The sequence below is a fragment of the Macaca thibetana genome, chromosome 7 (assembly GCF_024542745.1).
Source record: "Macaca thibetana thibetana isolate TM-01 chromosome 7, ASM2454274v1, whole genome shotgun sequence".
Classification (NCBI taxonomy): domain Eukaryota; kingdom Metazoa; phylum Chordata; class Mammalia; order Primates; family Cercopithecidae; genus Macaca; species Macaca thibetana.
Genome location: NC_065584.1, coordinates 153,409,861 through 153,435,586, shown reverse-complemented (window position 1 = coordinate 153,435,586; position 25,726 = coordinate 153,409,861). Strand labels below are relative to the sequence as shown.

Here is a 25,726-nt window from a genome sequence, read left to right as displayed (position 1 = left end):
TGGCGTCACTGCACTCCAGCCTGGGCGACTAGAACAAACCTCCGTCTCAAATAAATAAATAAATAAATAAATAAATAAATAAATAAGATAATAGGACTCTGAGGCTCTATGACTGCCACCCTGTAGGTCAGAAATGGGATCTCATTCCAGCTCTTATCAATAAGCTAGGGGAATGCAAACTGACATGCCCAAGCTTATTGATATTGCAAAATTATTTATTATAGCAAAAGATTGGAAGCAACCCAGATATTCATCAATAAGAGACTGGTTAAGAAAAATGATCTCACACTATGTAGTTGCAAATAAGAAACGAAGAAGGTTTTTATGTGCTCTGTTACACAAACTCCATGAAAAAAAGGCAAGGCAATGATTAGGATAATATGCTAGATTTTTAATAAAAGGGAGAAGAAATAAGATTCTGAATTTGCTTGTATGTGTGTGAATGTTCTAGAGAGATACTTAGCAGGTAGTATGGTTGACTGGGCAGACAGAGGATAAGATGGGAGGGAGAGTTAACTGTGTATCTTCTTATACTTTTTAGTTTTAAAACCATCAGAATGAATGTGCTAGTCAAAAAATTGAAAAGAAAAAAAATAAAAGAGGTGACCTCGAACCAGCGATTCCACTGACCTGGCGTTAGTCTCCCTATCTGTATGTGAGGCAGTTGGACCAGATTGTGACTCCTTAGTCTGAAGTGGAATGTTGTGAATATTGTATTTCCCAGGCTTTCGTGGACTTTTCCAGGAGATCCTGACCTTGTGCTAGGGTAATCTGCAGTCCCTTTCATTGGTGGCCTGGCCTGGCCCTCTCAGGATGTTTGAGAAAGGTTGGAGGCCACAGAGAGCAAGGAGCCTTCCCCAGAGGAGTCAGGCCTTGTTCCTGTCCCCTTTCCTCAGTTTATCCTCTGAGCACATGCCTCTGATGTGACTCAGTTGGTTCTTCCTCCAAAGTGAAGGATTTCAGTGAAGAGAGACTGTTCTGGAGCATTCTGGCAAAGTGCTACAGTTTAATAGGAAGGAAAAAAATGGCAGAACATTTTCCGGGTTATTTTTAATGCTTCTCAGTTCTGCAAACATTTATTGAAAGCTAAGTGCAAGGCAGTGTGGGAGAATCAGTTGCGTAATACCTCACCTCTGCTTTCCGGGGTGCAAAGTCTTAAGTAAGAAACATGCTCATAAAATTCATCATAGTAACCTCTAGGACAGCCTGGCTTACCCATGCTCTCATTGGGTCCCATGGAGACATGTGGGATTGGTAGGGATTCTTCCCATTTTACAGGTGAAGAAACTGACTCGCACTGAAGTCTTGCTCAAAGCCACACAGTTTGGAACCAAACAAGATTTTCCGACTACTTCTCACGTGTCCTAACCCCCGTAATCAAAACATTCTCCCATAGGAGATATCTGGGGTGTAGATTAGGCCGGTTTCCACCTGGAAACATGGGGCAAGCACAGTCCTGATTAAAGCAGCTTCTCCTTCACTTTTTTCCATTGCTTTTTTTCTTCCTTTAAGGCAGAGCAAGGTAACTCTTAGGCTTATGGCCAGATCTCAGGTCTTATCTCCTTTCCTGTGGTCCAAGCAATTCTTCTTGCTTTGCCTGTGAAACCCACTATCCTACCACCAGTTGCATGCGGAATGTCCCATGTGGGTAAAGGTGTGTGTAACCTGTGTAACCTACAGCAGCCTTCTCTCCACCCCAATCTCATGCTGCCACCTCCTTTCATTCCCTTCCACAAATTCTCTCGTACCAAGCTGGCTTCCTAGCTGTTCCCCAATAGAGCCAAGCATGCTGCCCACTCAGGGTCTTTGCCCTGGCTGTTCCTTCTTTCTGCCTGGAAGGCCCTTCCCGGTTGTAGACTTGGCCTTACGTCTCTGCTGAAAGCTCACTTTGGATAGGCCTTCCTGGTTACCCTTTCTAAAGTAGTATCCCTTGTCACTATTGCTTTTCTGTCCTTTTTTTTTTCTTTGAAGCATTCATACACATTATATACACATGTATATATTTATTGGTTTATTATTTGGCTCCCCTACTGGAATGTAAACCCGTGAGATAGGCACCTAGTTTTGTTTACCACGGTATCACTAATGCCTAGCATGGTACCTAGCATGGCATGTAGTATATACTCTATATGGACTGTTGAATGACTGTATCAGGCCTGCATCCTAAAGCAAGTAATATTTAAGAAGAAGGAATCAAATCATAGCATTTTAAGAGGGGAAAAGACTCAGGGCTCTCTTTGTAGGGCTTTATCATACAATATTATTAATTCATCTAATAAGCATCCAGCACTGTTTATGTATGAAGCTCTTTGCAGACAGTCACTTACAGCCTTCTGATTCATACAGGGATGAGAAGCTCCCAAATTTTCAGAGCAGCCCATTATTTTGTGAGACAGCCATAATGATCTGGGGACCTTCTTACAAAGTACACTGGGGAGAAAGCTGTCCCTATGATTCCTGCACTCTGATCTTAGTTCTTGGACCGCTGGAAAACACAATAAACATACATGACACTCCTTCAAATAAGTGGAGAGAGAGAGAGATCATGGTCTCCCCTACCCTCAGGCCTAAACATCACTAGTTCCCTCAGTTATTCTTCTAGTATCCCAGTTTTCAGATGCCTTCCTACCCTGGTTGCCTTCCTCAAGTTGGTTCTTCAAATGTTGGAATTTCAGGTCTAGTCCTGTCAGTGCAGAGTGTTTCGGGACCAAGGAACCCTGGTCCATCCCACGTGTTCCTATCAGCATAGCCTTCAATGGCTCGTCTGTGTTGGCTGCCATGGTAGAAGCCTCCTTCATGAGCCTCTGATGAAGACTAAAATCATTAAGCTCCGTTTTACATTGTCTCGAGTCATGTGGACCCTCCCTGACTCTTCATAGTTTTTTTGGTTTGGGGGTTTTGTTTTTTAGCATTTTGAGATTAAAGCAGCCATAGACTTGTGAACAACAATAAACTTAACCTGCACTCTTTTTAAAAAACAACAAGTGTAGGTAAAGTTCTATCACCAAACCCAGGGGAAGGAGATGGAACTCTGGAAGTTCAGCAATACCTGCAAAGCCTCTAACTCCTTTCTTCCCTCTCCGTGTCTTTCTCTGCGTCTGTCTCCCTCTCCCCTTCCTTCCAGCAGCCCCTCACTTTGCCATAGCTTCCTTGCTCTCCCTCATTCCATTGCTTTTATTAATCCTCCTTCCAATTAGAAATATGGAGCTAACATATACTGCTAGCATTTCTTGCACTTCCATCACTAATATTTTTTGCCATACATGTGTAATTTACAGATTAAGGAAGCTGCACATTTCACACTTGTCTAAGGGAGAAATAACTAATGTTAAATGGCTTCTTATGTGTAGCCCTTGGCTAATTTGTTTTGTGGCCTTGGATAGAAAAAACTTTCAGCCCCAGCCTTAGGTTCTTCTGCATGATTGGTTCCCATTTCTGCCCAAATCAGCGATTTCCCATTGGTGGTTGGACACTAGGGCTTCAGTGCCGAGGCGGCGTTTGCTCTGCTTCTGTCATTGCTGATGCTGCTGTCATTTTGCATAGAGGTGGCAGGGAAGGAGGCCAAGGTCGAGGTTTCATCTATGAGGCCATTTAGCTTTCCCTGCCTCTTCTGCATTTGCAGCCCTGCCTGGGTGTGTGGAAGGTGGGAGGGGAGAGCAGGGGCTGAGTTCAGGCCGGGGCTCTTCCTAACAGCTAATTTTGTTTTTCACCTTTCTTTCCTCTTGCTTCAAGGAGGATGGAGAGGCCTGTAACTTTGAGGTTGTGGGCCCTAAGTTAGGAGTCTTGAGAGAATGGCCTAAGGTTCGATTCTACAATGGGGTAACTGTGTAGCCTTGGGTGAGTCAGAGTTAGTTTCCACCCAGCTTCATCAATTGCTAGGGAAGTTGGATTAGATACAGTGGTTCCCGAAAAGTGGCATTGATGGGGTCCTTTATTTCTTTGAAGCATTTTTTAAAAGCTATCTGGAAATGGAGCAGACGCTCACACCACGGCTGTGGGATGTGTCCCGGCCTCTGAGTCTGATTGGCATGTTTTCTTAGATGGGTTACGCTGGGGGCTGGAATAGGCAGAAACTTTGAACTGCCAGCTCCTGGGTCTCTGAATAGTAACACTGGGGAAATGAATTAACTTCTGTTTTGCTGACAGTTCCTCCACTCGGGGGTCCATCCCGGACTCCGAGGCAGAAACCCTGGGCTGCTCCCTGAAGACTCCAATGGGATTTCCTTAGCAGACAGCTCCCGCAGTCCGCAAGCGGTCCCAGCCAAGTTGGGCTTCAATCTCCCAATCTGATTTCAGCAGCCAGAATTAACCCTATCTGTATCTGTCAGCTGGGACAGTTGATTTTTCTGAGTGGTTTTAGTGGGGAGCTTTGCCTCAGAAAGTGAATAAAGGGTTTGCCTTCTATAATCTAGATGATTCTCCAGAGCCATTCCCCACCCACACCCCAACCCCTCCCCTAGCCTGTTTGGCCATTCAGCAGGCATTTACTGAAAGCCAGCCCCACTGGGGAGGGCACCAAGGTGACCCTGAGACCTCGGACCTTAGCAAGGCTGTGTTGGGGGAGAGACAGGAGGAAGAATGACTGGCCTTCAGCAGCTCTCAGGGCCCTGGTGGACAGGGGCAGGTTGCCTGGGAGGGACAGAAGGGGTAAAATTTCCATTGTCTATGAGGGGAAGCACTTTATAAACTGTAACATGCAGCACCCAGTTGTGTCATTATTTTTGCTGCACATCAGGGAGGCTAGCAGAGGGCTGAGATGGGAGGAAGCACAGGGTTTTTGCCAGAGGACACTGATGGGGGGAGGGCCTGGGAATCCTACTCTGGATTTACACTTGATCCCTGTGGCCATTAAAAGCTTTTGGACAGGGGAGTAATGAGACATGATGTGATGTGATCAAAGCAGCATTTTAGGAAGATTGAGCAGGATTTACCCTCTTTGCTCTCTAGGCCTTGGTCTTCATTCTCTGTGGCTTTTCTGTTGCATGGGTGCAGTGCTGTGGCTCTGTAATAAGATCACCAAGAATGGCTGTGGTTTGTGTTGTGAATCACCGAATTGTCAGCTCACGGATCTGAGTAGTGATTGGTGATCCTAGTCTCTCCTCTCCTCCCACCCCAGGCATCTTGGAGGCCACGCAATGACCTGTGAGAGGAAAGACATCAGATGGGACAATGCCAGACTCCCACATTCGGAACCCAGCACCCGGGGCCTCTGGGGGGTGTTTTTATATCCTGATGTGTGGTTCTTAAAAACTTGTAATTAATTTTACAAATTGATATAGTTGTACTTACTTTGGGGGTGCTGATATGTTTTAAGAGATTAGATGATTGAGTTTCCCATTTCACTCACCCAGGGTAACTGCCCCGTGTCCCAGATTTCCTTTCTGGCATCCCTCAGTGATGAATCCTGGGCCCCTTGGCCCACGAAATTGGCCACATTCTTTCAGGAACAGTGACTGAGTTTGGATGTGGCGTGGGCACTCAGGCTCAAAGTGTATGTACCGAGAGAATTTTGAAACTAGAGGGACCTTATTTCTGTACTCAGACTCTATTGTCCAGTGTGTGGACTAGAGAACTTGGAGAAGCCCAGAGAGTGGTAGTGACTTCCTGAAGGGTACGCAGCAAGTTAGTGGCAAGGCAGACCAGAGCCCAGGTCATCAGAGTGCCTGACAAGTATTCTGTGCACTACACCTTGGTGCATCTTGGCCCCCTTTCCTTCTCTTCCCTGGTTATTGTTCACACACCACCTGCTGGGACTCTACTTCCAGTGCCTACCACTTCAGTCTTCCAGCATTCACTGAAGGTAGGAAGGGAACAACCATTTAGAAGAGTCAAGTCTGTGGCTGGGTGCGGTGGCTCATGCCTGTAATCCCAGCACTTTGGGAGGTGGAGGCAGGTGGAACACATGAGGTCAGGAGTTTGAGACCAGCCTGACCAACATGGTGAAACCCCATCTCTACTGAAAATACAAAATTAGCCAGGTGTGGTGGTGGGCGCCTATAATCCCAGCACTTTGGGAGGCTGAGGCAGGTGGATCACCTGAGGTCAGGAGTTCAAGACCAGCCTGACTGACATGGTGAAACCCCATCTCTACTGAAAATACAAAATTAGCCAGGCCTGGTAGTGGGTGCCTGTAATCCCGACTACTTGGGAGGCTGAGGCAAGAGAATCGCTTGAATCTGGGTGGCAGAGGTTGCAGTGAGCCGAGATCATGCCACTACACTCCAGCCTAGGTGACAAGAATGAAACTCTGTCTCAAAATAAAATTAAAAAAAAAGAAGAGTCGTCGAGTCTGTGAGATTTTCACTGGGTCATGTAACCCGCCAGTTCTAAAACCTTCATCTCCCCTTTTCCATACTGCAGCTCACATCCCCCAGCAAAGCTAGACCCAAGACCCCTCCTTCCCTTCTTCAGACCCCAAAACAGTTCCTGCTCTTCCTGTGAACACTTTTAAGAGCTATACATGCTCTTAAACCAGTCAGGCCTGGGCTAGAGGCTGGGCAATCATGGAAGGCTTCCTGCAGGAGGTAGAACTGACAGGTCCTTGATGTAGAGTCTATACCAGCTGGTAGATAGGAAGGAGGTTTAAGGGGAGGAAGCGAAGGAACAATATCAGGGAGGGGCCCAGCTAGGATTTACCAGCTAAATAGGCCCATTTGGCAAGCCCAAAACTCAGGTCCGGCAGCCACCCCAGCCTGCAGAGTACTGCCCTGAGTCTGTTTCTGGCTGGAGGAACATCTGCGGTGGAACCAGCTCCTCTGCTTTGGTGAAGCAGAAACCCAAGTCCCTCTCACACCCACGGGAGGAGAGAGAGGAAGCCGGTTCCAGGCGGTGCAGGAGCAAGTCACAGGGTTTATGTTAATGAGGGCCCTCCCCGCGCTGGCGGCTTAGCCTATGAGCTGGGGCCCTGGCAGACAGCTTAATTACCGCTGCAGCGCGCCTCAGCTTGTGTTCCTTGGCTCCCTAAAATAATAAGGATGGCGTCACCGACTTCCCCGGGCCATGTGCTCCCCGCCTGCCTTCAGAGCTCTATTGTAGGAAACAAACAACAACAAAAAAAACATCAGAGACATGGATGCTTTTTTCTTGGGGAGATTTTTTGTTTGTTTTAAAGTAATAGGGGACTCTGCCCCTAGTTAAGATTTTAAAAGATCTTTGAGAGGTGTAGAGATCCGGATCTACTACTGTTGAGGCTACAGGCCTCCTGTTAGCAGAAACTTGAAAGCTGCATGGGTGATCTGTTAATTCCATGGTCTTCCATTGGGGATGTGAGTTCTGATGCCTAGTGGTGGTGTGTTCTGCCAGGAAACGAATCGCCCAGCTCACAGTGACTCTGGGCCCAACTCTGGACCTTGCTTCTTCCTCTGGAAAAAGAGAGCTGAGCTACACCAGAGTTTTGCAGACTGTGGGTCACGCTACACATATTTTGTTCTAAGTAACATAAGAAAGTAATTGCAAGTGTTAAGTTTTGTTTTCAGTTGTGTCTATGTACACATAAAAACGTGTGTACTGAGCCACGCTGTAAAATGTGGAAAGCCACTGGCCTAGGAGATCCCTAAGACCTTTCTAGCTTTCAAAGTGTCTAACTTTTCTCCCAGAGCTGTTGCTTTTCCCTAACATGGAACCTGACTGATTTTTGCAGGTTTTGCCACACTGGCTGTTCAGTAAAACAATCGATTTTATGGTTAAAACAACAAAATCACAAGCATCTATCACCCCAGTCTAAAACCTCGGTGTCTCAGACAGTTTGGCCTTCTAGCTGAAATGGGATCTGCAACAGGGGATGGCCCATTTAAAAGCTGACCTATTTAAAACCCACGAGCACCAAAAAACACAGGGTCAATTTGATATGAGTCTTCTCTTGTGTGCAAAGACTGGAACCTGAAAACCAAATTGGTCAGGGACTGACAAGGTTGAAACCAAAGCTACAAATATTTACTGAATTCTTGCTCCGTGCAGGAAAAGAAAATCAAGGGTAGTCAGGGTTAGTGTGAAAAACAAAACAAGGTGTGAATGTAAATATCCAAAGGGGTTTGTTTTGAGCACACCATTCCTGGTTCCCCAATAGGTTAAGAGACCTCGTATTTCTGTAAGGAAGCTGTACAGACAGCTTAATTGACTCAAATCTGCTAACCTGCCTTTTGTTCCCATTCTTGTGCCTTGACTGTACACAACAGTAAAGATGGCCGTGGAAAAAGGGGAAGGCAAGTGGCTTTTTCCAAGCTGGGGATGCTCTAAGTAAATTCTTATTTAATCCAACCCTAGGTGATGGACATTATAGTCACTAAAGGAAACGGAAGCTCAGAAAGGTAAGCTGGGCTAAAAAGAAGAAAAATTGAACTTGAGCCAGTTCTCTTGGACTCGAGAGCCTGCCTTCTGTCCACCTTTCCATGTTGCCTCAGGAAGTACTAGAAAAAGAAGGAGCAGTTCTTACTGTAAGCTTCCTTCTCTCTGGTCCTGTCCTTCAAAGGGCTCTGTTTCAGGCCCAAACTGTCTACTTGAATCAGGGCCAGCTTCACAGGCATGCGACCCCTGCAGCATGCACTTGGTTTAATGCGCTGCTGTCACTGTCTTGGAATTCTTAATAATTTTTAAGCAAGGGGCTCTGTGTTTTTCATTTTATGCTGGGCCCTGTAAGCCAGTCCTGGCTTTTGATATAGTGTATCTCCTCTGTAGGTCCTTCTGGGTCCCCCTCATCTGCCTTTAGCGTGCCTGTTCTATCTGGTAGAGGCATTTGAAGAATGCACCCTGGCCCGGCCCATGTCCTGCTACCTGGCACACTGGACTGGAGTTGTTTACTGGTGGCTGTCTCCTCCCAGCCGGCCACCACACCTCTTGCTGGCAAGGACCCCGACTTTGGCTTACTGTTTCTTCCGTGTCCCCTCAGCCAACAATGTCGCAGGCGTGCCCCATGTGGAGAGGGCTGGAGACCTGCATGCAGAACACTGGGCCAGTCAGGTCGGGGGGAGTGTGCACAGCTGACCTGCCTCTCAGGGGCTTATGCTTGTCTTGGGGCACAAGAAAGACTCCAAAAAAAAAAAAAACACTGGTGTTTATAAAAGGTAGGGTTCACTCAACATTTATTCGTCATACTGTTGAATACGTTTCATGACAGTTTGACTCACCTCTATATTCCCAGTACCTAATGTTATACCTGGCGCAATAAACAGGACATTTGTTAAGCAGTTGCTCTGGTCTCCGCTCCCTGCTAGGCTGATTACGGAGGACAGTCCCTGACCTCTAGGAGGATCGGATGCTTAATACACGATTAAATGATTCATGCAGCAGCTGCCCTTGGTGCCCCAGGATGCACAGAGCTGGGCTGGACAAGGCTTCCTGGGGAGGGGAACTGGATTTGTAGGGTAAGAGTGAGAGATGGGGGGTGCTGAGGCTGGATGAAGGGGAGGGAGCTGCAAGAGTGGAGAACCTTGGAGGTCATGTGTAGGAAAACTTGAATTTTTCCCAAGGCAGTGAGAAACCAGGAACGTTTTTCAGGCTGGAGTTTACCCTTTATAGGTTAAATAGATCTCATCATCCCCTTTCTACAGAGGCAGAAGCCTGAGGCCTGGGGGAAAGAGCTGAGATCATTGAGCCAGTTGGGTCCTTGCCCTCTAGGTCGAGGCCTGTTCCCAGTAATCGAGGCTGCCTCTTGACCACTTCCATCCTCATAGTCATAGAGACCTGGTTTGGAGGCAAAAGCAGGCTTGAAGTGACTTGAGGTGACAGTGCAATGTTGGGAACAGAGGGGAAAGGCCAAATTTGAGAGATTTGTAAAGACAAGATTTCAGTTTTAAACAACAAGTTGTTCCTTGGAGTAATCACGTATTTGTGTTTATCATGGAATTTTCAGGTTCCATTGGTGAAAAATGACTGACAGGTCTTTGCTTTGGGGACAAGTTTTTCAGGAAATACAGGACCCCCAGCAATCTGACATCTTGGGAACCTTCACTGCCTCCTCACTGACCTCTCTTACGAGTATGAGGGCCCCTTTTAGGTGTTCACTTGAGGAATGAAGCATTGGGTCCTGTGTAGGTTTCTCTTTGGGGTGTTGGAAAAGCTCCTGATACAAGCAGAGTAATTTCAGTTCAACTAGATAGAGTAACCACATTCGGATATTTTTAAATGGCCAGTGGAATTGGGGAAAAGTCTACGAAAGTACAAATTTTCAGTTTAATTTTAACTTTGCACTTCGCTCACATCCAGGACTTGGCAGGGGAAGTGGGCCTTGTTTTTTTTTTTTTTCTTTTTAAAGCGGAACACACCCTGGATGGAAAAGGGATGTTCTCTTCGCATGGAAGGGTTAGAGCCAAGTACAGAGGAAATGGGTTGGTATTGTAGCAAGAGTTCAGGGGTGGGTCTAGTGTTTGAAACTGGAGCAGTAGGAAAGTGTGGCCCTCGTGGAGGCAGGCAGGGAAGGGGATGGGTTCACAGGCAGCTGTTGGGCTGGCGTTTTTGTTTTGTCCTGTTTGATGCATTTCAGATACTTCACAGCTCACCTGCTGCTCCCATTGGGACCCCTTTTCACCTCACAACGAAGCAGTGGGTCTTTCCCCCATGTGATTTGGGCTTTTGGGTGGTATCAGCAACCTCAGGTCTAAGCCCTGTCCCCTCCCTCCCCTCTGTGATCCCACCCTGCACAGTGTTGAAACCAATCAAGGAGGAAATGCAGAAACAGTGGGGATTCTGAAGACCTCACCTTTAAAAAGATGGGGATTTCCCAAGAGAGTGGAAGCAACCTCTTGCTGTTTGGGGAAGAGCAGGGTCCCAGGTCCCTCTCTGTATCCTTGCCCACTCCTGCAGTGTCATCTGAGCCAGGGCAGGGTTGGGCTCTGTGCTTTGGTTGCTAAGGATGTGTAACCAGAGCAGAGACCTCTGGGGGTGGTGCCCACCTGGTTGGTAGAACAGTTAGAAGAGGAGCTGAAAAGGAACCGTTACAGCCGTAGGGGCGGAAAGGTGTATTCCCTTTCCTCACCCATCGTAAGAGTCATGGCCAACACTTAACAAAAGAAAGGCTAACAAAAGAAAAGCATAACAAATTTATTTAATTAAAGTTGTGACATGAGAACCTTCAGAGAAGATGACCCAAAGACCCAGGGAAACTGCCTATTTTTATACTTAGGTTTGATGAAGAAAAGACAGCCATGAAGAAATGTGACTGGACAAAGGGGTGTAGGCTGAGAGGGAACCCAGAAAGGCCTGTCTGTTCAGATAATTTGTGGCCTCCAGTGTAGCATTCCTTCCTCCTGGATATGGGGCAGGACCTCTCTGGAATGAGGGTCTTCAAGGGAGAAGGGAGAGGAGACAGTAGCCTTTCTCAGTTTTGCTTTGGGAGACAGGAATTCTAGTTTCTGTGGCCTGCCTTGGGGAAGAGAAGTTCTGGATTCTATGACTTCTGGGGAGAGAGGGTGAGATAAATTCACAGAGCTTGCTTCTGAGGCCTTCCAGTCTTCTTTAGTTCAAAGTACCCAGCACGCCAAAGCCCCTTACATTGGGGGTATTGTGTTCTGAGCCCCAACACAGTCAAGAACTTGTAGAATTGACTTGGGGGTCTGGAGAGAGCTTGCGCCTGAGCTTCCTGTCCCAAGAAGCCACCAGGGGCCCCTCCGCATCTTCTGGCTAACACCAGCCACCTGAGTGCAGTAGACACCCACCCTCCTGTGACCTTCTTTTGGGATTTTAGGATAAGCAGTTCGGATATGCCTTTAAAACAGAGAGAACACACCCCAAGGAATGGTTATGGAGATTAAACGAGACTGTGTATGAAGCACCTAGAGTGTGCCTAGCGAGTGTTCGAGAAAGGTACGATGATTATTTTTAATAAAAGCATTGAGGCCGGGCGCGGTGGCTCACGCCTGTAATCCCAGCACTTTGGGAGGCCGAGGCGGGCGGATCACAAGGTCAGGAGTTCGAGACCACGGTGAAACCCCATCTCTACTAAAAATACAAAAAAAAAAATTTGGCGGGCGCCTGTAGTCCCAGCTACTCAGGAGGCTGAGGCAGGAGAATGGCGTAAACCCAGGAGGCGGAGCTTGCAGTGAGCCGAGATCGCGCCACTGCACTCCAGCCTGGGCGACAGAGCGAGACTCCGTCTCAAAAAAAAAAAAAAAAAATAAAATAAAATAAAATAAAATAAAAGCATTGATAGTGGTTGCTTGCATATTGTCCTCGAGAGGAGCAGCCACCAGTTTTGGTGTGGTGGTAGGAGCCGGGGACTGGCCTCGTCAGGACTCCGAAACCTATGTCTATCTGTAGCATTCCTGGGCAGGGGTGACAGGCAGCACTGTTCCTCTCCAGGAAGGAGGCCAACTTCCTAGATGAATTCCCTGGGCTCCCCAGCACCGCACTCTGAGGCCCTCCTCTCCTTGGCAAACAGCAGTAAGAGGAGAAGCCATTGACCTGTCTAGAAAAACCGCATGTCTGCAGTCTTTGAGGGTAGACTGGAATCTCTTCTCATATTTGCCTTGCTTTGGTGGAGCTTCAAGAATTCCCAGGCCTTCCAAGAAAACCAATTACTAAAGAAGACTGTGGGCCATGTGACTCCAGTGTTTACTGCAAACGAAGGAGATGTCTCCCCTCCCCCAATACAGTTACTCTCCCTCCATCTGCACTGGTCCCCTAAGGCCTGGCTTCCTGGCTCTATACTGCTTTCCTGTCCTAGGGCAGAAGGCCTTAGAGGATTTATTCCCAGGCACTCTTGCCATGACCTTGAGAAGGTGGCTTGACCTGGACATCTGGATCTCAGGGACTGAGGGGGTGGGAAAGGACTGAACCTCCCCCTCCCAGACCCAAACAGGGAGGTGGGCCTTGGTGACCATTTCCTAGGCTGAGAACGCCTTAGCTCCAGGAGAGGGCTGCGCTCCCTGGCTCTCCCGCTCTGTGGGCTGTGCTAGATGAAAGCCACAAATTGCTGCTGTCCCTGGCGGAGCGGCATGCCTCCACCCACCAGTGAAGAATGAAGGCAGGGCAGCTGCAGGGCCCTGCAGGACTCTGAGATCCAGATGTACCCCAGTGCTCCCCTGCTCTGCCCACTGGCAAGAGGGGGCTGAGGAGGGGCATAGCAGGCCTCACGTGGACTCTGTTTCCATCTCCTTTCCACCCATATCTCTGTTTGGCCCAGAGATGCCTGAGTAACAGGGGTACCTGGTCACTCTGGGCCCAGAAGGAAGAAGGTAGGCATGTTGGCCTGCTCAAAGGAGCAGGAGCGGCCCTGGACAGGGACAGGTTAGAAAGCCTGGCTGCTTATCCAAGAGAAGAAAAGGCCCTGAGGGGCAGGAGCAACCCTTTGAACAATGCCGTACTGCTGTTGAGAAGGACAGGCTTGTACCATGTGACCCATTGGTGAGAAATCAGGGCCTGTGGATGGAAGTTCCAGGGAGGGAGGCAACAAATCCTGTTGACATTGGTAAGTGTTTCCTGGCACCTACTGGGAGCTTGGGCTGCTGCGTCTTGGGCTGAAGGGACTCTTTCAGATACCAGGTGCAGGCAGGGATCACCTTTAAGGTGTCTTCCAGTCCAGAGAGGCCAGGTTTCCCAGAAGCTGGCTGCTCTGGGGCAGGATGGAGAACTCTGGGCCAGCTACCACACGCCGGGTCTCCCTGGCTTACTCCAAGGGTCATTTCGTGCCTGCGACCTGGTTACTCTTCTCGGCCTGTCTTCTTACCTTCATTAGAACCTGCAGTTTCACCTTCAGCTAAGTCTACCTCTTAACAGCCCCGTGAGAGGGTGGCCTTTTATTCGTTCTTTCTACCTCATTAGAAATAAAGGATTTAGGACCCAAATTGTGGGTAAGGGAGCTGAGTGGGGAAAAAGACAGCCACAGAAGTGCCTCCAAAGGCAGCCTTTGAGACAGACCTCAGCATTTCATTATGGGCCCATCCTAGGTTTGTGGGTTTCCACTCTCCTTCCACGTCTATGCTGGACCATGAAGAGCAAAGTCTAGAGCTGTGCTATCCAATATAATAGTTACTTGTGTCTGTTTATACTTAAATTAATTGAAATTAAATAGAATTAAAAGCTCCATTCCTTAGTCTCACTGGCTACACTGCAAGTGCTCCATGGCCACACGTGGCTAGTGGCCCCTGTCTTGGACAGTACAGACTGTTGCCATCCTTGAAGGAAGTTCTATTGGACAGTGCTGGGCTAGAGGTGGGAGAGTTGGAGGAGCCCCTGGTCTGCTGCCCCTGCCTCAGGACAGGCCACATGGGTACTGCTGTGTGAATGCCAGCTACAGGGGCAGGCTCTGCTGTGATGGCAGGAGTGGGTGAAAGCAAATGGGCATGTGGGGGCATTGGGGTGGCGGGCCAAGCCCAGAAGTCCCTAACAACGCTGTGGCTGATGTGTGTGCGTTTTGGGATAATGGGAGAACAGGGTTGGAATGAGACCATCAACCTTGCAAAGGCAGCAGGGCTTACTGGGTTTGTCTTCTGCAGTCCAACCAAGGCCCCTGTCTGGAGTGGCCCCCTGGTTCTGCAGCTTAGCTCACCACAGACTTCTTCTCACCCCAATGTTGAAAAGGCAGAAAAGTCAGGGTGGGCAACTCCATCCTGTGGTCGTTGGCAGCACAGTGATCCGGAAAGCTAGAAGAAGTGACGGAATGACGGACCGCTTCCTGCCTCTGTCTCCCTGTCCCCTAAGGAGTCCTCTAACACCCTTCCCCTGCTTCAGCCCCATTCCTCACCCCCACTCACACAGCTGGGCCTTCTTTCAGGTGAAAGAACTTGTCCTGGACAACAGTCGGTCGAATGAAGGCAAACTCGAAGGCCTCACAGATGAGTTTGAAGAACTGGAATTCTTAAGTACAATCAACGTAGGCCTCACCTCAATCGCAAACTTACCAAAGTTAAACAAACTTAAGAAGGTAAATAGAGTGTTTGGAGTCTGTGTGTGCTGGGAGGCGGGGGTGGGGAGGGGAAGGGTTATTACCTGTGTTTAGGAAGCGTAATTGAAGGGAAAGCCAGGTGCTTGCACTAACATGCCAGACAATTCCCTGAGACTGCTTTCCCTTCTTGCCCGTCTGGGGAAAGCCAGGCAGCTCTGAGCCAGGAGCCTTCATTTTAAAAGCCTTTTCTGATTTTTCTCTCCCTGCCTTGTTTAGCTTGAACTAAGCGATAACAGAGTCTCAGGGGGCCTGGAAGTATTGGCAGAAAAGTGTCCGAACCTCACGCATCTAAATTTAAGTGGCAACAAAATTAAAGACCTCAGCACAATAGAGCCACTGGTAAGTCATTCGGACCCTCCCCTCCCTGCAGGGGTAGGAGGTGGGAGGAATTGGCATCAGCGAATACTACTTTTGCATTTATCCTTTTCCCACTTAATTTCTTTGACTCTCATGATGTGCTATGAGATAGAATTGAGCTGTTGTTTCTGCTGAGTCCATAGAGAAACTGAGGCCCAGAGAAGTTAAATACCTTGACCAAGGTCACACAGACAGAATGGGCAGCTTTTGTATGGGTAGGGTAGAACCCTAGTCTCAATTTCTGCTCCTGCTTTTCCACTCATAGTTTCTGCTCAGCTTTGGAAACCTGAGCTGTAATGTCTTCAGGTTCTGGGCGTGGCTTGTTGCCCCTTTTTGGGAAGGGAGGAGCAATCCAAGAATTAAACTGTCCCTGGAGGTGGACTCCAGTTTTCTCCTTGGGTCACTGGCCCCTGAACTGTGGGAGATGAGTCAGTCCTGACATAGAACCCTGGAATGACTGAGAGCCGTGTGGTGTGAGAGCCTCATGCAGGCAGGCCTTCCTCAATGTGGTGTGGAGAAGACTGACCCCTGGTCACCAGTCCTTGGTGCAATAGTGAACAGGCTCTCAGGGGCCTGGGCAGCATTTCTGGCTCCTCTGCTCATCCTTGTAGAGATGGACATCCCCTAAGCTTCACCGATTTACCAGCCAGAAAGGGGCAGGTCATGTTCAGAACAATGCTTTCTTTATTACCAGGATCTGATTTGCTGTATTCCTTTGATTTTTAAGGAAATCAACTGTAAGATGTGTCACTGAAAACAACTCTTTTGGAATAGGAAATACTACCACATGAAGTAAATACACCTGTTGTGAATATACATACAGGAGTCACCTCATAAGGCCAGGCGTGGTAGCTCACACCTTCAATCCCAGCACTTTGGGAGGGCGAGGCAGGTGGATCACCTGAGGTTAGGAGTTTGAGACCAGCCTTTCCAACATGGTGACAACCCTATCTCTACTAAAAATACAAAAATTAGCCGGGTGTGGTGGCAGGTGCCTGTAGTCCCAGCCACTCCGGAGGCTGAGGCAGGAGAATTGCTTGAACCTGGGAGGCGGAGGTTGCTGTGAGCTGAGATCGCATCATTGCACTCCAGCCTGGGTGACAGAGCGAGACTCCATCTCCAAAAAAAAAAAATGGGGGGCAGCAGCAGCACCTCAGGCATCTTAGAATTGGGGGAAAGACCAGGAGGACAATTGACCACGTTTGCCAAATTTCCGTTCTGGGTTTATAGGGGAGGTGGGGTATCCCTCAGATTGGGTTGGAGTTTTCAGGGTTTCTGTCCCAAAAGGCACTCCTTGCTCTCCATGGATGCTCATGGGACTTGCTGGTGGCCAATGTGGCAGAACAGGACACTGGCATTTCTTTTCCAAGCTCTTTACCTGTCCATCAATGGCATTGGGGCCAATTAGTAGAATGTACTTCCCACAGAACTTCTTTTCAGGCCTTCCACTGGTCTTCCAGGAGAAAGCCAAACTATTCTGATCTGTCTGGAAGTCTTGATTTTATGTTATTACAAAAGGAAAACGTCTTTGAAGTTCTGTGTATGGGCGAGGTATGGGGATTGAGTATATAAAATCCTTGTAAAACATTGTGATTCGGTCACCATTAGGGATCAGGCACTCAGGCACGCCCATGTTCACACTTTCCACTGCCCCCTGCCCAGATCACCCGTGTCTCAGTGCTTTCCCTGCCCCTGCTTGTCAGTGTGTGTTACCTTACCTCCCTGGGGCAGGAAGCTGCTTTTGGTAGGGGGTGCTGGGCTTGCCTACACAGTCCACTGTCAAGACTTCCTCCCTGCCCTTGGCTTCTGCTGAGAATGACCCAGGTCTCAACTGCAAGGTCGTAGAGAGAGAGCAACCTAGCTCCCGACATTGACTCCAAGGAGCAGTGTTTTACTCCCTTGTTAGACCTGGCCCCCTTTGGAATGGGGACTCAGCCTGGGATGGGATTTTTTTGTACCTGGTGCCTCAAAGGTGGGTGAGGTGGGAAGTCAAAATGCAAATCAGTTACTTTCAAGCAGTATGACCCTTCACTTCCTGGGCCTCAGTTTCCTCTACCATCAAATAGGGATAACATTGGCTAGAACCCGTCTGGTGTAAAGCTTTGACAGAGCACATGATGTCAGATACTACAGACAGAATTGGAATCCTCCATCGCTTTTTCTCTTATCCTTTTCTGAGAGGTAGTATTTCAAAGAGTAAGAGCACAGGTCTGAAGTTGGGCTGCCTGATGAATTACCAAATCCTGTACTCTCCATTTCCACATAGGTGAAATGAACTAATAATTATTTCTACCTTACAGGGGTTGTGAGATAAAGTGACTCAGTACATGAAGTGCTATGTTAACTGCCCTCATCATCATCATTATCAGATACAGAAGGAGTTAGTTTGTTAGTTCAAGTTGCTTTTGGTTTCCCTCTCGTTCCTTAGTCTCAGGGAAAGGCAGCAAACCTCTTGGCTCATGCACCAAGAAAGCCCCAGGCTAATTTCAAGTCAATCACTGTTAAGAGAAGCTATAATTGCAAAATAAAAGTGTTAACATTAGATAAGGCTTCAAAGATCCTCCAGTCCAACCCCGTATTTTCCAGATGGAGACACTGAGGCCCACAAATTGTGGTGATAAGTCTGGGCAAACACTGTGGCTAAGCAGAGCCAAATCCAAGCTTCCTTATCACCTGGAAGTCGTGGTCTGTCCACTGTATCTCATGGCATCCTTGCCTTTTTGCTAGGGCTGTTCCCCCGCCTTCCTCCCACAAATCACTTACTGTTGGTTTCATTTTTCCACTTGCAGAAAAAGTTAGAAAACCTCAAGAGCTTAGACCTTTTCAATTGCGAGGTAACCAACCTGAACGACTACCGAGAAAATGTGTTCAAGCTCCTCCCGCAGCTCACATATCTCGACGGCTACGACCGAGACGACAAGGAGGCCCCTGACTCGGATGCTGAGGGCTACGTGGAGGGCCTGGATGACGAGGAGGAGGATGAGGATGGTGGGTGACAGGGGGTGGCCCAGGGCTGCAGGGGCCCAGCTGAGGCCTTGGGGCTCCTCCTTGGCTTTGCAGAGGTGGGTGGGCTGGGTGTTGGGAGGCCCCCACCCAGCTACTGAAGGCTGGCTGGCTGGCTGGCTGGCTGGCTAGCTGGCAGCTACCTCCTTCCAAAGCTAGGGAGGGGAGTGGGGCTGTCTGCTTTATTTTCCATAGTCCCTAACCTGTCTCATTGGTTGTCTTCCCTAAAAGAACAAAGTATGAGTCCCATGCTCATGGAAATATCCTGAGATTCTCCAACTGCGTAATAACTCCTTTAAAATCATCCAGCTGAATCCCCACTTCAATTTTTGTCCCTTTCCAAAGCCCTTCAGGGAGTGGTATTCTACTGTCATCCTATAGTGTGACCCGCACTTAGACACTCTCTCAGGGAGGGAGGGAGGGGATAGAGAGAGAAGAGGGTGTAGACCCCCCTTTCCTGTCTAGGTATTCAGTAGTGGAGAGGAGGTCCAGAGCTAGAGGGGTTGTGGGGCCCCCTGGTAGTTGCAGCCCACAGCCCCACACTTAGGGGCACTGGCTCAGGTGCTCAGGAGCCACAAGTGCTGGGAAGTTGAGGGCTGCAGGCCGCCTGTAGGGTTCCCTGGCAGTGTGGTGTGCAGTCGCGGCCTACAGGAAGGAAAGAGGGAAAAGAATGGGGTTCTTCGTCCTGTTACATCCCCTTCTCCCTTGCCACCAGCACAGTGCAGCTTTCCCATGGGTCTTCGTGGCCAGATAAAGTTGAGAATGGAGACACTTGCCTGATTGATTCAGATACAGGATTTTGGTTTTCCTTGTTCAATTGGGAGTGTGTTGCAAGATACTCAGAGACCGTGTTTGCCTTGGTGGGGATCTTGTGATATGGCAGAAAGGAGCCAAAACTGGCAGTCCCAGTACCAGGTCCCCTAGGCCCAGCTCAACCAGTGACTCAATGTGTGACCTTGAACAAGTCAGTTCTCTCTGTGCCTGGGATCTCTCACCTTTAATGTGAGGAGTTTGGATTGACCTTGCCGCTCTCCCGGGCCCTGGAACTTATTGTTCCGCTCTGACAATTTCCTGGTGGTCTCAGTGTGAGAGACCTCCAGAAGGGGTCTTTCACATTCATAACACTTGTGGGGGGGGGCTTATCTTTGGCACAACTTCAGGATGTGTTTAATTATGTCGGCATTGTTTTCATGAGAGTTAGTGTGTTCAATCTTTGGGCTTAGGTGGGTGTGGCAGGGTCGTGAGCCCCACACTGAAGACGCTACAGGGGCCTGTGCTGTGTGGGGGCGGAGCCAGCTCACCACTAGTTCTGTTTCCATTCCCCATTTCCATTGCACAGAGGAGGAGTATGATGAAGATGCTCAGGTAGTGGAAGACGAGGAGGACGAGGATGAGGAGGAGGAAGGTGAAGAGGAGGATGTGAGTGGAGAGGAGGAGGTAAGGAGGCTGGGCTGGGCTGGGCAGGGCAGGGCCACCGTCTGCCCCTTTGAGGCAGTCCCACTGACTGCCTCTGTGATCAGTCTTGGCAACCCTGGAGCCCTGGTTAGGAAAGTCGCTCCCCCGTGGGTAGTGAAGTGAGTCCATTTCAGAGCCTTTCACTGGACTGTTTCTGGGGAGACAAGACTTGCAGCAAGCTCTGGGGAGGCTGGATTAGAAGAGGGGAAGAGGATTTTAGAGGCAGGGACTGAACCTGCTGGGGTAAGCCTGGCCATTGTTTCTGTGTGAAGAAGTACAGAATGCATGACCCCATTTTCTGCTTTTTGCTTTCATATGCTAATTAAGATATTCATTGAGCACTTAAACTGTGCTGGGGAAAACCAAAGACTGCCTTGAACTGATAGGTAGCAGGATAACACTGCTGGATCCCAAATCAGAGAGTGACACTATGGAAATAGAGCGTCAGGAGTTGGCCATTTTCCTAAACAGATTGGCTGGTTCCCAGTTTTTTAACAAGATCTGTGAGGGGGTGAGTCCTAGATCTACCACTCACTAGCTGTGTGTCCCCGGACAATTTACCTGACCTTTCTGAGCCTATTTCTTCATCTGTAAAACAGGGATCATGATAGCTTTCTCACAGGGTTGTTAAGAGGATAAAGTGAAGTGTAAGTAAAATGCTTAAGGACAATGTCTGACAAGGGGTAAGTGTCTGACTGCTTATTGTAGGCGTTCACACCCTCCTCCAGGTTCCTGGCACTGTGTTGGGTTTTGTGTTTGTGTGTTCTGAGTCTCTCTGTAGCAGAGTCATTTTCTATAACTTGCTCAGAATTCTAAATCAACTCTTGCTAATTGCAGAAGTTAGACCTAGAGAGTTTTAAAGTGACAATAGCATGGACAAGGTACCTGTGTCCCCTCCCAACTCCCCCCGCAGTTTCCTGTCTCCCTCAATGGAGGATGCAGACACATCCGCTTGCCACACGGACTCACTCAGATAGTGTCTTCCAGTTTCAGCCAGCCGGCCCAGGCTTGAGAGACACAGGCCAATGACAATAGAAAAGCGGAGGCCAGGCGCGGTGGCTTATGCCTATAATCCTAACACTTTGGGAGGCCGAGGTGAGCAGATCGCTTGAGGTCAGGAGTTCGAGGCCAGTCTAGGCAACATGGCGAGACTCCTTCTCTACTAAAAATATAAAAATTAGCCAGGCATGTTGACGGACACCTGCAATTCCAGCTACGCAGGAGGCTGGGGCACGAGAATCACTTGAACCTGGGAGGCAGAGGTTGCAGTGAGCCAAGATGGCACCACTGCACTCCAGCCTGGGCAATAGAACGAGACTCAGTCCAAAAAAAAAAGCTGGCGAGATGAGCTTGGTTTCTGTTTAGTTGTGCTGCTGGCTTTGTCTTCTCCCTAGGTCTAGACTCTTAGGCTCATCTCTAAAGAATATTGTATTTTAAAAATAAAGTCTTAGTAAAACAGGTTTCCCTAGAACAGGGCAGTAAGTTGTATTGGCTAATAGCTGTTTCGTCTTCCCCTTCCTGTCACAGAAGTGCTGCATGTGGGGTTTGGCGGCGGTGCAGGGCGGGGAGGATTGTGGGGTTTTTTTTGTTTTTTTTTTTTTTGAATAATCTCACTGACCATCTGCATATTTCCAACTTTCAGTAAAGGAGAGCTTATACATGCAGAAAAACCCAGAACCTTAGCAAACAGACTTATGAGGGAACTCTTTGGTGACATTTTAAAAGAGTATTTCCCTTGACAAAAAAGAAGTCTGTCACCAAGTTCTTTTAAACTTCAGGAACTGGGTTTAACAAGCAGAGGTTCAGCTTGCATATACTTTCAGGAGCAGAGGAAAGCCACGGTCCTGTGTTGAGGAGGAAAGTCGTATACCTTGCTGAACCTCAAGCTGGTTGGCAATGATGTCCTCAGGGGGGTCTTGAATTTATCTTCCCCATCCCTTCCAGGTGGTCCAGGTTTGCAAGCTAGGGAAGGGACTGGATCGGGTGACATTGGACTTGCCCACAGAATCTGGATTTGCTGAAACTGGGGTCTTCCCTTGAAGCCAAAACTAGATTGAGGACAGATGCAAGAAAGGATGGCCTACTTTGCACAGCAGGGAGTCTGCTCGGGAACTTGCTCTCCTCAGAGAACGCGCAGACGGGAAAGCTGCCTGCCTTACAGGGACTTCAGATGGGAGTTCTTAACCTGGGTGCTGGAATCCATCACCCCCTGAAACTGCTTGCAAATATTATAAATGATGCGGACATTTTCTGGAGAAGGAATTCAAAGCTTTCTGCAGATTCCCCAATGGGTCCTTGATCCAAAATAAATTAAGAACCTTTGCTTTACATTCCTCCCGAGATGGCAAGTCTTGGTGGGGGCTCTGAGAGGCTGGGGGTGACCCCGGCCTTTTTGTGCTCTGTGTGGCTTCCTCAGCGTGTCTCAAGGCGGAGCGTTTCTAATGTTCTGGTGTCCGTCTTTTCTCCTAGGAGGATGAAGAAGGTTATAATGATGGAGAGGTAGATGACGAGGAAGATGAAGAAGAGCTTGGTGGTATGGCAGCCTTTTTACTCTCAACTGGTAGCAGCCTGGCCCTTTTACTTTGGCCTTAGATCGCTGAGGCTCTGAGTCCCCTGGCAGTGGGCAGGACACTCCTGTCAGAGGCCTCAGGTTCCCCCTCCAGCTGTGCAGATGTCTTGCCTTGGTTTCCAAGGATGGCACAGCTTGGTAGTCGTGGGCCCCGTGGCTTCTCATTGGGTGGGTTGAGTTAAAGAGGTGGGATTCATAACTAATCTAAATGCCACTTTCTTGCTCTTCCAGAAGAAGAAAGGGGTCAGAAGCGAAAACGAGAACCTGAAGATGAGGGAGAAGATGATGACTAAGTGGAATAACCTATTTTGAAAAATTCCTATTGTGATTTGACTGTTTTTACCCATATCCCCTCCCCCTCCTCCAATCCTGCCCCCTGAAACTTATTTTTTTCTGATTGTAACGTTGCTGTGGGAACGAGAGGGGAAAAGTGTACTGGGGGTTGCGGGGGGAGGGAGGGCGGGTGGGGGTGGAATAAAATACTATTTTTACTGCCACTCTTTATTTTTTTCCCCCTACTTTTTCTTTGTGTCCGGTTTTTGTCCCTGTAAATGCGATAGCTAAGTACACACTAAGTGAGCATTTGTTCCTGACTCTCAAAGAGGATGGTTTGGAGTTCTCTTACGTTTCCTGGTATTTCCCAAGTCTCTTGGGTTGGGTGGAAGGCTGTGGCTGGTCTCAGTTTGGTTTCTCAATGCCCAGGAGGGGCTGAGCACCAGCCATGTTTTTTTGCTTTGGTTCATGTGATACCTGCTTTTCTCGGGCCTGCTAGAGGCATCCAACGCCCTGGTTTGTAAATAGCAACCTAAAGGCGTATTTTGGCACTGGTCTGGGGACATTCCCCATCTCTCATCCCTTTTCCCCCTTCACAGATGGTGGTGGGCTTTGCTCTACAAAGAGGACTCTGATGTTACTCTTGAGAGCTTATGAGCCAGAGAGCTGAAAACGGCAGGCTTGTAAGTTACAAGGAAAATGGATTTGGTAATTAAAATTAAAAGAGAAGAAACACACCCTCAAACTTCAACTTCTTTAAAAGAAAAAAAAAAAATACTGTCCTATCTTGTTCTGTAAAATATTAGAACGCTTTGTTTTACAAAAATGATGAGAGAATTCTTCCACATGTACTTCTGTGCTTAGAACATTTTTACAGTCCTAAGCGCTGGAGACGTTGCTGCATGTCGGCTGGGTTTTTTTTTCATACACCCGAGCACGGAAAAACTAACGCAAAATTGTATTTTCTTACCTAGTGGAAATCTGAAATGACTGCAAATTCCTAGTGAATGTACAGGTTTGCTTTCGTGTCCCTCTTCTGGTTGCTTTAGAAGTGACGTGTAATTTCTGAACCCATGTTTCATCTGTATAAAAGAACATCTGCACCAGTTTTTCTCCTGCCCCTCAGAAGAGCCAAACTTTGAGTTTTATGTCTGTTTGTCATTGATAAATTTCAATAAATCTTTTTATACAATTTTTTTGGGGATGGCTTCTTTGAGTCCAACAGGCCATTGATCTTGTCAAGATGCATTCCAGATGAACTGCTAGGTGAGGGGGAGGCTTCATTTTTGTTACCTGACAGAATAGCTTTTCTTATGAGATATATATATAATGTGATACTAAGTTTGGATATTTTTGGTCTTAAAGCAAGACTCTGGTGTATCTTCATTAAAAGCTTCCTTTAAAAAAGTTACAGAGTTACTAAAAAAACAAGTACCCAAACAATCAAGTTGGGCTAACCTTGGAACCTTGTTTTGAATATCTTTCATTGTTTTGTTTGTCGTATTGTAAAAAGAATGTATGGTTGAAAACTCAGGAATGTTTATAAAACAAATTATTTCACAAACCCAGAGGTTTACATATGGTGTTTTATTTTGTTACTTTACTTAACAGTATTAGAATCATTTCCTTGTACCTTTAATTTTCAAAAGCATGTATCTTAAATGGCTACATAGTAGTCCATCAACTATATTCTGATTTACTTAATTTTAACCAAATGGTTAGATGTTTTCGTTATGTCCAACTTACCCCTAGAGTGGATATTGTTATATTACTACTTATTCATACTTTTTGTGGATTTCTTAGTACAAACTCTTAGAAGTAGTACAGTCATTGGACCAAAAGCTGAAAACATTTATGAGGCTCATGTACAAGGTTCCATGTTTTCCAGAAGAGTTAAGCCAATTTACTGTGGTTGTTTATACATGTTCACATATACTCATTCTTATGTATTCATTCTTTACAGCCTTGAACCCACAACAAGCCCTAATTCCTTACAGTGTCTTACAGTTATTGTGTGATTCCAGCAGTGTAAAGTGTTTCCAGAAGAGTCTGTGACCCACCTCACCCTCTGGGTGGTACCCTGGCACCTACTGCCCTTTGGAGCAAGCTGCCTGTGGTTCCAAGCATGGGATGGATGGGATGGAGAAGTGACCTCCTCCGGGCCAAGTGCTGTGCTAATAAGCACCTGGGCTGTGAAAATGAACTAGGCAAGCATGTTCTTGTGCCTCTCAGAGTGAAAGAACATGGAAGTGGGGTGAAATTGAGAGATACTCTGGTCTGGCCTCAGGTTTTCTGGCCCTGACTTCCCTCCATGGGGCCTTTAAGGATCAGGTGACTAACAGATACAGCAATAAATACCATAGGCCAGGCACGGTGGCTTATGCCTATAATCCCAGCACCTTGGGAGGCCAAGGCGGATGCATTGCTTGAGCCTAGGAGATCGCTTGAGACCCATGTGGGCAACAGAAGGAGATCCCGTCTCTACAAAAAATACAGAAATTAGCCAGGCATGGTGGTGCATGCCTGTAGTCCACTTGAGCAAGGGAAGTTGAGGCTGCAGTGGGTCGTGATCACCCCACTACACTCCAGCCTGGACGACAGGCTGAGGACCTGTCTCACAAAGAAAGAACTAAAAAATGTAAGGAAAAAGGGAAGGTGGTGAACAGGTTGATGTTAATGGGCCTCGGGGAGGAGAACCCTTTCTGTATTGATCATGCCAAGCATTCGTGTTAACCCTTGAGGAAGATCGTATTATGCCCATTTAACAGATAAGGAAAACAGGTCAAGTCACTTGGAAAAAGTGGAATCAGCATGCAACCCAGGCCCATCTGGGGCTATTTGCATTTCGTGGAACTTACGAGTGGCACAGAAAGCTCAGACAAAGAGGAGAGAGGGGCAGGGCTGGCTTTTCCTGAGCTCTTGCTATGTTCTAGGCCCTTTGCTTCAAATGCAGCATCTCATTAATCTTACCGAATCATCACAGCCACCTTAGGTAGATGCTGTTACCCTTGCTACACAGTGGCTTAGAGGGTAATGCCCAAGGCCATACAGCCAGGAAGAAGAGCACCATCAGGAACTAACCAGGTGTGCGATTCCAGAGCCGGCCCTCTTGCCTGTACCATAAGTGCCTCCCACGTCCTGACTCCTGCTCCCCAGATCAGACCACTTGTGTGAGTGAGGTGTGTTGGAATAGT

The 25,726-nt window shown here is 47.9% G+C and overlaps 1 protein-coding gene across 1 annotated transcript in view; it reads left to right on the top strand.

Moving 5' to 3' along the window:
- The window catches only part of ANP32A (acidic nuclear phosphoprotein 32 family member A), a 40,863-nt gene extending 17,137 nt beyond the window's left edge, over positions 1–23,726 (top strand). Inside the window, exons 2-7 of the mRNA XM_050796368.1 lie at positions 14,705–14,854; positions 15,092–15,214; positions 18,022–18,220; positions 19,575–19,672; positions 22,160–22,223; positions 22,491–23,726. Coding sequence (XP_050652325.1) covers positions 14,705–14,854; positions 15,092–15,214; positions 18,022–18,220; positions 19,575–19,672; positions 22,160–22,223; positions 22,491–22,552 — 696 coding nt within the window. The 3' untranslated portion in view covers positions 22,553–23,726. The remainder of the gene's footprint in view (positions 1–14,704; positions 14,855–15,091; positions 15,215–18,021; positions 18,221–19,574; positions 19,673–22,159; positions 22,224–22,490) is intronic.
- Positions 23,727–25,726: the final 2,000 nt, after the last annotated feature.